Genomic DNA, 15,390 nt, shown 5'->3' with positions numbered 1-15,390 from the left:
AAAGATCCCTGGTAGAGAGAGGAGGAACACTGGGAACATAGCCCTCACTTTCACCATTGTGCCCCGGCCACCTCCTCCCACCACCATCTGAATCCAGCTATTCATCAGCTCTGCACAATGAGCCTCGCACAGCTCCTCTGGGACCCTCCCCCCCACCCCCCATCCCCCCAAGGTCTTCCCTTCCTCACCCTACTTTAGTTACACACACATCACATTGGTCTTCAGAACCCTGTCCTCTTAACTCCATCTATCTCCCCTCGCCTCCTTGCTAACTTCAATGTACAGTTCATTGTCTGTGGTTGTTGATGGTCACACAAACGAAAAGGGCTGTGTCACTAGGAGGCCACAGCAGAAACATCAGGGCTCTAGGAGGATTGTTTTGACCTGCGACCGGCTCCTTTAAAATGCACAGTTACTGCTGGGTTGGTTTGACTATGCTTAACGTTGTATTCAAATAGCTTGACATTATATCTGTCACGGACCCCACAGGCTTCACACCTAAGAAAGACGGCTCATGCGCCACAATTTACGCAGAAGAACAGAAAGACGAAGCTGAATTCTAAAGGACGGAGGAATATTCTTATTTTTTATCTTTTTTCTTCTTATAGTAGCACAGATGTAGCCAAAAGAGCTGATTTGGGGGAGTACAAAAGAGTCAATAAAACCCTGGAAAAAAAAACAAGAAATTATGCTGCAACCTTTTTTTTAAATGGTATAATATATAAATAGTGTTTAACTATGATATGAGTTTCCCGTTTTGGAAAAAGAGATTTAACATGTTTTTTTCAGGCTAAAACATTCACCCCATTGGACTGTGTTTAGGCACAGTGAAAAGGCTGCGCTACAGTGAGGTGGTGCTCTGAACGGATGGAAATGATGGGAACCAATGAGGTCCAAAAATGGCCTGGCTTGAAAAATGGCAACCCTATCATCTAATGTGAGCTACATGGTGTTTAATTGTGGTGGAGCACAGGGAAAATGTCACGGAATTGGATGAAGTCACCGATTTTAACATGGGCTGCTGCTTCTTCACTTTAAAAACCATTACATTCTCTTTATAATTATATGAAATTGTGAGGAAATTTTAGGGGGCGGGCAGAGATTTTATTTACGTAAAAAGGTCAAAACAATCGACTCATGAAATATTATTTTTACAGTATATCTGTGCAGAGAGAGGGTGGGAGTTAGAGAAAGGAGGGAAGGAAGGGAGTTAGAGGGAACAGGCTAAACTATCCCCCGAAAATGTTTATGAGTGGGACCTTATATGGTCATACCATTTATCTTGCAAATTGAGGAGAAATCTGAAGTCTGCCATGAGAACATGAAAATGCTGTGCTTTTATGCATCAAAAGAATGTGCCCCACTCAAACTGTTGCCTGGAGGTCGGCCGGTTGAGAATTAATGGGAGTTTAGATCCTACAGACTGGGAGATGGGAGAGGCACATCCAGGAAGCAGGGAACTACAGAGCGAACAGACTGGCTCTCCGAAAAGGGAAGTACGCCTGTGTTCGCAGCTTGAAAGATGCAGGAAACTGGGGTATGGGGACGGTGGAGGTGGCGTTAAGGGGGCTGCACAGCTATTTTCATTATGTCCTCAAGGATCCAGCTGGTGAATTTGTGTCTGAGGGAAACCCACGCTGCCACTCACCTCCAAAGAGAGAGGAAGAGGTAGTGGGGTGGGGGGTTGAGGGTTCCCCGAAGCAATGTCCAGACTTCTGGTGCAGGTAGCATGCAATGCACCCTAATACTCTAATATCCTAATATAACACCGCGTCCAAATTATTATGCAAATTGGATTTAAGTATCATAAACATTACCCCAAACACTCTTTGGATCACTGAAATCAATCTCAGACACCTGTGATAATTAGTTTGCCAGGTGAGCCCAAATAAAGGAAAACTACTTAAGAAGGACGTTCCACATTATTAAGCAGGCCACAGGTTTCAAGCAATATGGGAAAGAAAAAGGATCTCTCTGCTAGTGAAAAGCGTCAAATAGTGCAATGCCTTGGACAAGGTATCAAAACATTAGATATTTCACGAAAACTTAAGCGTGATCATCGTACTGTGAAGAGATTTGTGGCTGATTCAGAGCACAGACGGGTTAGGGCAGATAAAGTCATAATGAGGAAGGTTTCTGCCAGACTAATTCATCAGATTAAGAGAGCAGCTGCTAAAATGCCGTTACAAAGCAGCAAACGAGTATTTGAAGCTGCTGGTGCCTTAGGAGTCCCACGAACATCAAGGTGTAGGATCCTTCAGAGGCTTGCAGTTGTGCATAAACCTACTATTCGGCCACCCTTAACCAATGCTCACAAGCAGAAACGGTTGCAGTGGGCCCAGAAATACATGAAGACTCATTTCCAAACAGTCTTGTTTACTGATGAGTGCTGTGCAATCCTGGATGGTCCAGATGGATGGAGTAGTTGATGGTTGGTGGATGGCCACCATGTCCCAACAAGGCTGCGACGTCAGCAAGGAGGTGGCGGAGTCATGTTTTGGGCCGGAATCATGGGGAGAGAGCTGGTAGGCCCCTTTCGGGTCCCTGAAGGTGTGAAAATGACCTCGGCAAAATATATAGAGTTTCTGACTGACCACTTTCTTCCATGGTACAAAAAGAAGAACTGTGCCTTCAGTAGCAAAATCATCTTCATGCATGACAATGCACCATCTCATGCTGAAAAGAATACCTCTGTGTCATTGGCTGCTATGGGCATAAAAGGAGAGAAACTCATGGTGTGGCCCCTATGAGGAAGATCTATGAGGGTGGGACGCAGTTTGCATCAAAACAGCAGCTCTGGGAGGCTGTTCTGACATCCTGCAAAGAAATTCAAGCACAAACTCTCCAAAAACATCACAAGTTCAATGGATGCAAGAATTGTGAAGGTGATCTCAAAGAAGGGTCCTATGTTAACATGTAACTTGGCCTGTTAAGATGTTTTTGATTGAAATATCTATTGATTTCAGTAAATATGACCTCCTAAAGCTGCCCATTCAATAAATGACCATTTTCAGTTCATTACAACCTATAAAATATTTTGAAACTCTGCTATGCATCATCATTTGGAACAGTGCATTTTGAGTTTTTTATTTTTGAAAAAAATACTGTTATCATTGGGAGGTTTGTTCATTAACATTTGAATTATACCCAAACGGTTGATAACTTGAAAATTATACTGACTGTCATTTGCCACCATTACTGACACCATTCTTGCTTAATTGCACATTTTGCGGCTGCAGAACACAAGTGTTTGTCTTTGGAGATTGCCGATATGCTTGTGAAGGGAGATTCTTACATCATATGTTGCTCTTCGTCTACTTCTGTGTGTTAGATGCTTTGTAAGGACTGATGGGAACCGGCCGTCATACTTGTTTTTACATCTTAGAAAGCTCATGTCCCACCACAAGGAGATATAAACTACATGGTTTTTCTTTGAACATTTCCCTGCAGATAGCTGGTGAGGGTAAATGTTTCCAAGAGAGTATTCATCCATTATTGCAAGACTGTTAACGATTAAGGTTTTATCCGGCTGCGCAAGTTGTGTTTCGCGCATATCGTAGATTTGTATGCATGACTCACTTCGAGTGGTGAAAACAACTCTTCATCGAATCAGTGATATGGTGACAGCTAGTAAAGTAAGGACACTTACTGGGCAGACAACTATGGTCGGGTAAATGCAAAATGCTTGAAATTGAGAGCTGTTAATTGTTCTATAAATAGAAAATGTAATATTTTTTTAATGGTCGAAAACAATCATGGATAAAGGGATAAGTCTAAGTTATTATGCTCACTATCTAGCATAACAATGTGTTAGAATACACTCTGGTTTTTATTTTATTTTACCATTTTAAGTTTTTATTTTTACAAGATACCAAAATTATAGGGTGAAGTGATGTAGTGAGAATACCAACAGCGTAGCAAAAACATTTTGTCCTATTGGCAAGAGAGCATGGTGTAACCAGAGGTCTACAGTGCATCCCAACTGTGATAGTTTGACGTACTGCGTTTTGTATTCACGGATGATTGATTCCACTTCTATTTTGCCGCAGGTCTGTTGTGCGGTCTCAACTGCACTCCTACCATATGGAAGCAGTGGGATGTACAAATAAAACACCAGTTCACTGTACACACAAATTTCACAATTAACTTGGACCAAGACAACAGCCTCTGATCCGAGGACCTCTGCCACGGGCTGACGCTGATGACAGGATCAGAGGAGTCTGGCTGTGCATACTTCCTCAAGCCTCCTTTTAGAAGTGTACTTTGCTATTTCGCAGTAACATGACAAACGCGCAGCCTCCACCGCCCAGGGTGCGTGGGATCCTTTAACTGGGTAGCTGTGGCTGGAAAAGCTGTGAGGACATTTCTGTGGTCTTTTTTTTTCCCTTTTTTGAGATTGAGTTAGTATTTCCATTCTCATCCAAGCCCCCTGCTTGAACCAACGCAGACAACGATGACAAAAATGACTTGTATGTGCCAAAAGCAACCAAAACAGCAACAAAAAAAAACCCACTGCAAAACTGAAATAATTGTGTATGTAACCAAATATGTGTGTTTAAGTTTGGTATAAACAAAACAAAGTCATCCATCCAGACAGAGGCGAGAGATGCGGACCTGTGCATATTGGTTCCTGAGTAGGATAAAACTTACTGTCTTTAGGGGCCACGGGGCCGGATGTTCCTCCTACCGCGGTCCGTCCTACTGGGCTGGAATGCTTTGGCCCCCGGCCAGGGATTTTCAGCCCGCTGGACTTGAGCATATTCATCCTACGGTACTGTAGTAGAGGAAGATAAGCTGGGGAGTAGGGAGCTGAAAACTTCTCCCCGATGCGTTGAAGGCTTGCGGATCCCAGGCACTAGATCTGGGAATGGTGGCTGCTTCTTTCCATGTTTAGCTGTTGAGACGGGCGGTAGGAAACAGACACACAGCCGTCAGAGGCGGACAAGGCGAACAACAAAACTAAACCAAATTAGCACAGTCCACAAAATAAGGGTTTGTTTAAACAAAGCCTGCTTGCACACATTTGGATCAGAGAGACATTTGCAAGGCCATAGACAAGCTCTTCAATTAATCTGCTTGGTGGTGAGAACCACCATGGAAGTGTGAGTAACTCCTACTCCACTGTAAGAAACCAGTGATGACTGGCCTGTGCACATCTAGACTCAGTGGGCCTCATTCATGAATGCGTGCGTAGAATTGTCCTTTGCTTTTCAAAAGAGCTGGATACGCAAAGTCAGCACTGGATTTCATGACGCGTGCGTACCGGTCTCATCCCTAAACATGTGCCTGTGTTGTACTAATGAGAATAAACCACGCCCTGATTTCTCCATATACTGTAAGGAGTTTCCTGGTTCAGACACAGAGGTAAACAAAGAGGAGGAGCTGACTCTACTGCGCATGTCTGCTGCGGCTGCCGGAGGTTTGGCGTTGCAGTGACAGTACAGCACAGTACAGCTTCTCTTTTTATTTATTAATTGCTAATTAATTGGAGGCTGCTTGGTGCTTGTAACGAGGAGGTCAATGGTGGATATGGACATGGTGGTGTCGTGTGGTGCATAATAACCTGAAGCCGCAACTTTATCACCAGACCAACACCGGTGATAAAGTTGCAGCTTCAGGTTATTACTTATATAATAATATAATTCAAAATGAAGTATTACTAATAAAAGATTGGCTATTATTGCCAGTGAAGACCAGATGATTGGCCACTGATCACTCAGTAAACAGATCTCTATAGACATGCTCTCCCGAAGCTGCATTACAATATCCATAAATATATCAGTAAAGCAAAAGAATCCATTGTCAAACCTGCTTGGAGACTGAATATGATGTTTTACAGCCGGCTTGTGTAAAGTCAACCAACTGCACATACATCGAAATTAATTTAAGGATCCTAGACTTAAACATATAGAAACACACACACACACACACACACACACAAATCAAGATATGCAAAGGCAGATAAATAATAGGTTTCGGATTATTATTGTTAGTAAATCATTGTTTATATCATATATTGAGTTATATTGAATATAACATTTTTTTTTACTAATTGTGGTTCCAATATGCCGCTTGCATGTATTTAAAGTTCGGCAATATAATTTCCTAGGACCCTAATGCATGGTACTTATGGTCCGAGGCAATTCTGAATTTTCTTCTGAAGAAAGAACAAATCAATCTGTGCGGCGCACTGTTGAGGAATCAGGCCCGGTAACACTACTGTATCACCATTACGTAGGCAAATTTAGTATCAGAAATATAGGTACCGTGTAATTATGTATTAGTTAATTCCTAATACGATTCTTCACAATTCAATCTCCATTCAGCCAACTTTAACAACGATAACAATAACAGATGATGTAGACAATGTATTGTGTTTTCATTTGTTTGCAGTTGGTAACACCTTGCTAATAAGGATAATACTAATATATTGCACATTATCCATTAAAGCCATTGTTAATTGTTGGTTTGTTGTCATTTGTTGTCATTTTCATATCAAGGAACCAATCGGATATTTGCAATTTGGACAACATTTGAGATTTTGTCTGTGGAGCCCCAATCTGAGAAAATCTTATAGAGGGGGATACCGGTGAAACTATGATAATGAAAAAAAAAAGTCATTATTGTTTTTATGATGATGCTAAGTTAACTATTACTCATTTTGCTGAGGGGGCCGCCTGGGACCTCTTGAAGGACCCCTGGGGGGGTCCCCGGATCTGACGTTGAGAACCACTGGTTTAGCGTCAATTTGCTACAGCCTCTGAAACAGCTCAAGGCCATGAAGGCCTAGGACTTTAAAAACAGCACAGGTTACAACACACACACACACACACGCACACACACACGCACACACACACACACACACACACACACACACACACACACACACACACACACACACACACACACACACACACACAGACACACACACAGGCCCCGGTTTGGAAACGTAAGCCATGGAACACTGTAGGGGAGGAAAATGTGATGGAATAGCATCCTCCGCATCCCCCTCCACCCAGCCTGGTCAGTCCTTCTGAAGAAATAAAGGTGAAATAACGAGGGGATGGTGGGTGGGGAGGTGTGCTGTCCCACGTCTAGTGGAAACGAGGTGGTACCATGAAACGGAACCCGAATGCATCGCAGGATGACAACTATCCGCCCCGCAACCCATTGTTGTAGCTACTGCGGCACAGCGCGGCGCTCCATCCAGGCGAGCCGTGCCCTTCGACGTTACGCCCCAAAACAACACAAAAGACTCACCGTTCTTTGCGTATGACGGGCGACAGCGGCGGCGTCGGGAGGCGGCAAACTTTCGATTTCCTTCGCCGGCAGAAGAAGAAGAAGAAGAAGAGGAGGAAGAAGAAGAAGAGGAGTAGGAGGAGGAGGAGGAGGAGGAGGCGGAGGAAGAGGGGGTCCGTCCGGTCCGCGGGCTGCCACTCCCTGGGATGCAAATATGGATGCTGAGGGAGGGAGAGGGAGAGCGGGGCGCCGGGGCCGTGTCACTGGCGCACGGCTGATGCGATCGACAGAGGGGATAGGACGGTGGTTCCGGGACTGAGGATTCGTCGCCGCATCTCCGGCGGTTTCCGCTTTCGGAGGGGGAGAGGTGCGGCTCACACGCCGGGCCGCCGCGCCGTGGTCACAGAGCAGCGAGAGCGGACACAAAGACGTCCACAGCGCCGGCATCGGCGAACTCTCCCTATCTGGGTCCCGACAGCGGTCGCGATCGCAGCTGAAAATCCCCGCGTGGACATGTGTGTGGTTATTTTGGGGCGTCGCTGTTCAATTCCGTCGTTATTCCCACAGTTTCGAGCATCGCTTTGTGGACTTGTGAGGCGAGTGGTTGATGAACGGTTCAACACGTTTTTGGAGATTCGGTTCCTGACGAGTCGCTCGGGAAAGAAAGAAGAAGAAGAAGAAGAAGAAAAAAAAAAAAAAAAAGAGTCGTTCGGTTTCCCCAACTCTTCGTTCGTCTGATTCAGTTGGTTTAATGCAGCGGAGGGAGGACTTCCTGTTAATGGTGCTATGCCATAGTTTTGCCCATTACTTCCGAAACCCCAATAGTCTCTAACCTTATAATTAAACGCAACCATCTCTAAAGTTATAATGAAACGTCATCATCTCTAACCGTTTACCTAAACTTAACCATCTCTAAACTTATAATTAAACGTTACCATCTCTAACCTTATAATTAAACGTAACCATCTCTAACCTTATAATTAAACTTAACTTAACCATCTCTCACCTTATAATTAAACTTAACCATTTCTAACTTTATAATTAAACTTAACCACCTCGACCCTTATAATTTAACATAACCATCTTGAAGCTTTTACCTAAACTTAATCATCTCTTACCTTATAATTAAACTTAACCATCTCTAACCTTATAATTAAACTTAACCATCTGTAACCTTATAATTAAACTTAACCATCTCTAACCTTATAATTAAACTTAACCACCTCGAACCTTATAATTTAACATAACCATCTTGAAGCTTTTACCTAAACTTAATCATCTCTTACCTTATAATTAAACTTAACCATCTCTAACCTTATAATTAAACTTAACCATCTGTAACCTTATAATTAAACTTAACCATCTGTAACCTTATAATTAAACTTAACCATCTCTAACCTTATACGTAAACTTAACCATCTCTAACCTTATAACTAAACTTAACCATCTCCAAGCTTATAATTAAAGATAACCATGTCTAACCATCTAATTAAACGGAACCATCTCTAACTTTATACCTAGACTTAACCATCTCTTACCTTATAATTAAAAGTAACCATCTCTAAGCTTATAATTAAACTTAACCATCTCTAACCTTATAATTAAACTTAACCATCTCTAACCTTATAATTAAACGTAACCATCTCTAACCTTATACATAAACTTAACCATTTCTAACTTTATAATTAAACTGAACCATCTCTAACCGTATACCTAAGCTTAACCATCTCTAACCTTATAATTAAACTTAACCATCTCTAACCGTATACCTAAGCTTAACCATATCTAACCTTATAATTAAACTTAACCATCTCTAACCGTATACCTAAGCTTAACCATATCTAACTTTATAATTAAACTTAACCATCTCTAACCTTATAATTGAACTTAACCTAACCATCTCTAACCTTATATTTAAACATAACCATCTCTAACCTTATAATTGAACTTAACTTAACCATCTCTCAACTTGTAATTAAACTTTACCATCTCTAACCTTATACCTAAACTTAACCATCTCTAACCTTATACCTAAACTTAACCATTTCTAACCTTATAATTAAACCTAACCATCTCTAACCTTATACCTAAACTGAACCATCCATAACCTTATACCTAAACTTAACCATCTCTAACCTTATACTTAAACTTAACCATCTCCAAGCTTATAATTAAAGATAACCATGTCTAACCATCTAATTAAACGTAACCATCTCTAACCTTATACCTAGACTTAACCATCTCTTACCTTATAATTAAACGTAACCATCTCTAAGCTTATAATTAAACTTAACCATCTCTAACCTTATAATTAAACTTAACCATTTCTAACTTTATAATTAAACTGAACCATCTCGAACCGTATACCTAAACTTAACCATCTCTAACCTTATAATTAAACTGAACCATCTCTAACCTTATAATTGAAATTAACTTAACCATCTCCCGGCTTATAATTAAACTTAACCATCTCTAACCTTATAATTAAACTTAACCATCTCTAACCTTATAATTAAACTTAACCATCTCTAACCTTATAATTGAACTTAACTTAACCATCTCTCACCTTGTAATTAAACCTAACCATCCCTAACCTTATACCTAAACTTAACCATCTCTCACCTTGTAATTAAACCTAACCATCCCTAACCGTATACCTAAACTTAACCATCTCTAACCTTATAATTAAACTTAACCATCTCTAACCTTATAATTGAAATTAACTTAACCATCTCCCGGCTTATAATTAAACTTAACCATCTCTAACCTTATAATTAAACTTAACCATCTCTAACCTTATAATTAAACTTAACCATCTCTAACCTTATAATTGAACTTAACTTAACCATCTCTCACCTTGTAATTAAACCTAACCATCCCTAACCTTATACCTAAACTTAACTATCTCTAACCTTATAATTAACCTAAACCATCTCTAACCTTCTACCTAAACTTAACCATTTCCAACCTTATAATTAAACATAACCATCTCTAACCTTATAATTAAACTTAACCATCTCTAACCTTATACCTAAACGTAACCATCTCTAACCTTATAATTGAACTTAACTTAACCATCTCTCACCTTATAATTAAACTTAACCATCTATAACCTTATACCTAAACTTAACCATTTCCAACCTTATATTGAAACTTCACCATCTCTTACCTTGTAATTAAACGTAACCATCTAGAACCTGATACCTAAACTTAACCATCTAGAACCTGATACCTAAACTTAACCATCTCTAACCTTATAATTCAACTTAACCATCTCTAACCTGATACCTAAACTTAACCATCTCTAACCTCATATCTAAACTTAAACATTTTGAACCTTATAATTAAACTTAACCACCTCTAACCTTATAGTTAAACTTAATCATCTCTAACCTTATACCTAAACTTAACCATCTCTAACCTTATAGTTAAACTTAATCATCTCTAACCTTATACCTAAACTTAACCATCTCTAACCTTATAGTTAAACTTAATCATCTCTAACCTTATACCTAAACTTAACCATTTATAACAGTATAAATCAACTTAACCATCTTTAACCTTATAATTAAAAGTAACTAACTCCAACCATATACCTAAACTTAACCATTTCCAACCTTATAATAAAACTTAACCCTCTCTAATCTTATAGCTAAACTTAACAATCTCTAACCTTGTAATTTAACTTAACCATCTCTAACCTTATATCATAACTTAACCATCTCTAAACGTATAATTAAACTTAACCATCTCTAAACGTATACCTAAACTCAACCATCTCTAACCTTATAATTAAACTTAACCATCTCTAACCTTAGACATAAACTTAACCATCTTTATTCTTATAATTAAACTTAACCATCTCTAACCTTATAATTGAACTTAACTTAACCATCTCTCGGCTTGTAATTAAACGTAACCATCTCTAACCTTATAATTTCACTTAACTTAACCATCTCCCACCTTGTAATTAAACTTTACCATCTCTAACCTTATACCTAAACTTAACCATCTCAAACCTTATAATTAAACATAACCATCTCTAACCTTATCATTAAACTTAACTTAACCATCGCTCACCTTATAATTAAACTTAACCACCTCGAACCTTATAATTTAACATAACCATCTTGAAGCTTTTACCTAAACTTAATCATCTCTTACCTTATAATTAAACTTAACCATCTCTAACCTTATAATTAAACTTAACCATCTGTAACCTTATAATTAAACTTAACCATCTCTAACCTTATACGTAAACTTAACCATCTCTAACCTTATAACTAAACTTAACCATCTCCAAGCTTATAATTAAAGATAACCATGTCTAACCATCTAATTAAACGGAAACATCTCTAACTTTATACCTAGACTTAACCATCTCTTACCTTATAATTAAACTTAACCATCTCTAAGCTTATAATTAAACTTAACCATCTCTAACCTAATAATTAAACTTAACCATCTCTAACCTTATAATTAAACGTAACCATCTCTAACCGTATACCTAAGCTTAACCATCTCTAACCTTATAATTAAACGTAACCATCTCTAACCGTATACCTAAGCTTAACCATATCTAACCTTATAATTAAACTTAACCATCTCTAACCTTATAATTGAACTTAACTTAACCATCTCTCAGCTTATAATTTAACATAACCATCTCTAACCTTATAATTAAACTTAACCATCTCAAACCTTATAATTAAACTTAACCATTTCTAACTTTATACCTAAACTTAACCATCTCTAACCTTATATTTAAACATAACCATCTCTAACCTTATAATTGAACTTAACTTAACCATCTCTCACCTTGTAATTAAACTTTACCATCTCTAACCTTATACCTAAACTTAACCATTTCTAACCTTATAATTAAACCTAACCATCTCCAAGCTTATAATTAAAGATAACCATGTCTAACCATCGAATTAAACGGAACCATCTCTAACCTTATACCTAGACTTAACCATCTCTTACCTTATAATTAAACGTAACCATCTCTAAGCTTATAATGAAACTTAACCATTTCTAACTTTATAATTAAACTGAACCATCTCGAACCGTATACCTAAACTTAACCATCTCCCGGCTTATAATTAAACTTAACCATCTCTAACCTTATAATTAAACTTAACCATCTCTAACCTTATAATTGAACTTAACTTAACCATCTCTCACCTTGTAATTAAACCTAACCATCCCTAACCCTATACCTAAACTTAACCATCTCTAACCTTATAATTAAACTTAACCATCTCTAACCTTATAATTGAAATTAACTTAACCATCTCCCGGCTTATAATTAAACTTAACCATCTCTAACCTTATAATTAAACTTAATCATCTCTAACCTTATAATTAAACTAAACCATCTCTAACCTTATACCTAAACTTAACCATTTCCAACCTAATAATTAAACATAACCATCTCTAACCTTATAATTAAACATAACCATCTCTAACCTTATACCTAAACGTAACCATCTCTAACCTTATAATTGAACTTAACTTAACCATCTCTCACCTTATAATTAAACTTAACCATCTATAACCTTATACCTAAACTTAACCATTTCCAACCTTAGATTGAAACTTCACCATCTCTTACCTTGTAATTAAACTTAACCATCTAGAACCTGATACCTAAACTTAACCATCTCTAACCTTATAATTCAACTTAACCATCTCTAACCTGATACCTAAACTTAACCATCTCTAACCTCATATCTAAACTTAAACATTTTGAACCTTATAATTAAACTTAACCACCTCTAACCTTATAGTTAAACTTATTCATCTCTAACCTTATACCTAAACTTAACCATTTATAACAGTATAAATCAACTTAACCATCTTTAACCTTATAATTAAAAGTAACTAACTCCAACCGTATACCTAAACTTAACCATTTCCAACCTTATAATAAAACTTAACCCTCTCTGATCTTATAGCTAAACTTAACAATCTCTAACCTTGTAATTTAACTTAACCATCTCTAACCTTATATCATAACTTAACCATCTCTAAACGTATAATTAAACTTAACCATCTCTAAACGTATACCTAAACTCAACCATCTCTAACCTTATAATTAAACTTAACCATCTCTAACCTTAGACATAAACTTAACCATCTTTATTCTTATAATTAAACTTAACCATCTCTAAACGTATACCTAAACTCAACCATCTCTAACCGTATAATTAAACTTAACCATCTCTAACCTTAGACATAAACTTAACCATCTTTATTCTTATAATTAAACTTAACCATCTCTAACCTTATAATTGAACTTAACTTAACCATCTCTCGGCTTGTAATTAAACGTAACCATCTCTAACCTTATAATTTAACTTAACTTAACCATCTCCCACCTTGTAATTAAACTTTACCATCTCTAACCTTATACCTAAACTTAACCATCTCTAACCTTATAATTAAACGTAACCATCTCTAACCTTATCATTAAACTTAACTTAACCATCGCTCACCTTATAATTAAACTTAACCACCTCGAACCTTATAATTTAACATAACCATCTTGAAGCTTTTACCTAAACTTAATCATCTCTTACCTTATAATTAAACTTAACCATCTCTAACCTTATAATTAAACTTAACCATCTGTAACCTTATAATTAAACTTAACCATCTCTAACCTTATACGTAAACTTAACCATCTCTAACCTTATAACTAAACTTAACCATCTCCAAGCTTATAATTAAAGATAACCATGTCTAACCATCTAATTAAACGGAAACATCTCTAACTTTATACCTAGACTTAACCATCTCTTACCTTATAATTAAACTTAACCATCTCTAAGCTTATAATTAAACTTAACCATCTCTAACCTAATAATTAAACTTAACCATCTCTAACCTTATAATTAAACGTAACCATCTCTAACCGTATACCTAAGCTTAACCATCTCTAACCTTATAATTAAACTTAACCATCTCTAACCGTATACCTAAGCTTAACCATATCTAACCTTATAATTAAACTTAACCATCTCTAACCGTATACCTAAGCTTAACCATATCTAACCTTATAATTAAACTTAACCATCTCTAACCTTATAATTGAACTTAACTTAACCATCTCTCAGCTTATAATTTAACATAACCATATCTAACCTTATAATTAAACTTAACCATCTCTAACCTTATAATTGAACTTAACTTAACCATCTCTCAGCTGATAATTTAACATAACCATATCTAACCTTATAATTAAACTTAACCATCTCTAACCTTATAATTAAACTTAACCATTTCTAACTTTATACCTAAACTTAACCATCTCTAACCTTATATTTAAACATAACCATCTCTAACCTTGTAATTGAACGTAACTTAACCATCTCTCACCTTGTAATTAAACTTTACCATCTCTAACCTTATACCTAAACTTAACCATTTCTAACCTTATAATTAAACCTAACCATCTCTAACCTTATACTTAAACTTAACCATCTCCAAGCTTATAATTAAAGATAACCATGTCTAACCATCTAATTAAACGGAACCATCTCTAACCTTATACCTAGACTTAACCATCTCTTACCTTATAATTAAACGTAACCATCTCCAAGCTTATAATTAAACTTAACCATTTCTAACTTTATAATTAAACTGAACCATCTCGAACCGTATACCTAAACTTAACCATCTCTAACCTTATAATTAAACTGAGCCATCTCTAACCTTATAATTGAACTTAACTTAACCATCTCCCGGCTTATAATTAAACTTAACCATCTCTAACCTTATAATTAAACTTAACCATCTCTAACCTTATAATTGAACTTAACTTAACCATCTCTCACCTTGTAATTAAACCTAACCATCCCTAACCTTATACCTAAACTTAACCATCTCTAACCTTATAATTAAACTTAACCATCTCTAACCTTATAATTGAAATTAACTTAACCATCTCCCGGCTTATAATTAAACTTAACCATCTCTAACCTTATAATTAAACTTAATCATCTCTAACCTTATAATTAAACTAAACCATCTCTAACCTTATACCTAAACTTAACCATTTCCAACCTAATAATTAAACATAACCATCTCTAACCTTATACCTAAACGTAACCATGTCTAACCTTATAATTGAACTTAACTTAACCA

At 37.1% G+C, this 15,390-nt stretch overlaps 1 protein-coding gene across 3 annotated transcripts in view; it reads right to left on the bottom strand.

The window, feature by feature from the left end:
* Positions 1–7,738, bottom strand: part of clip2 (CAP-GLY domain containing linker protein 2) — a 29,963-nt gene extending 22,225 nt beyond the window's left edge. For all 3 annotated transcript variants that reach the window (XM_080013694.1, XM_080013695.1, XM_080013696.1), the window contains exons 1-2: positions 7,261–7,738; positions 4,651–4,894 (exon numbers count right to left, since the gene is read on the bottom strand). In XM_080013694.1, coding sequence (XP_079869820.1) covers positions 4,651–4,765 — 115 coding nt within the window. In that variant the 5' untranslated portion in view covers positions 4,766–4,894; positions 7,261–7,738. The remainder of the gene's footprint in view (positions 1–4,650; positions 4,895–7,260) is intronic.
* Between the last annotated feature and the right edge of the window lie 7,652 nt (positions 7,739–15,390).

The sequence above is a fragment of the Zeus faber genome (genome assembly GCF_960531495.2).
Source record: "Zeus faber genome assembly, chromosome: 14".
In the NCBI taxonomy this organism is placed as follows: domain Eukaryota; kingdom Metazoa; phylum Chordata; class Actinopteri; order Zeiformes; family Zeidae; genus Zeus; species Zeus faber.
The sequence above is the reverse complement of the archived record's forward strand: the minus strand, read 5'-3'. Positions and strand labels throughout refer to the sequence as shown.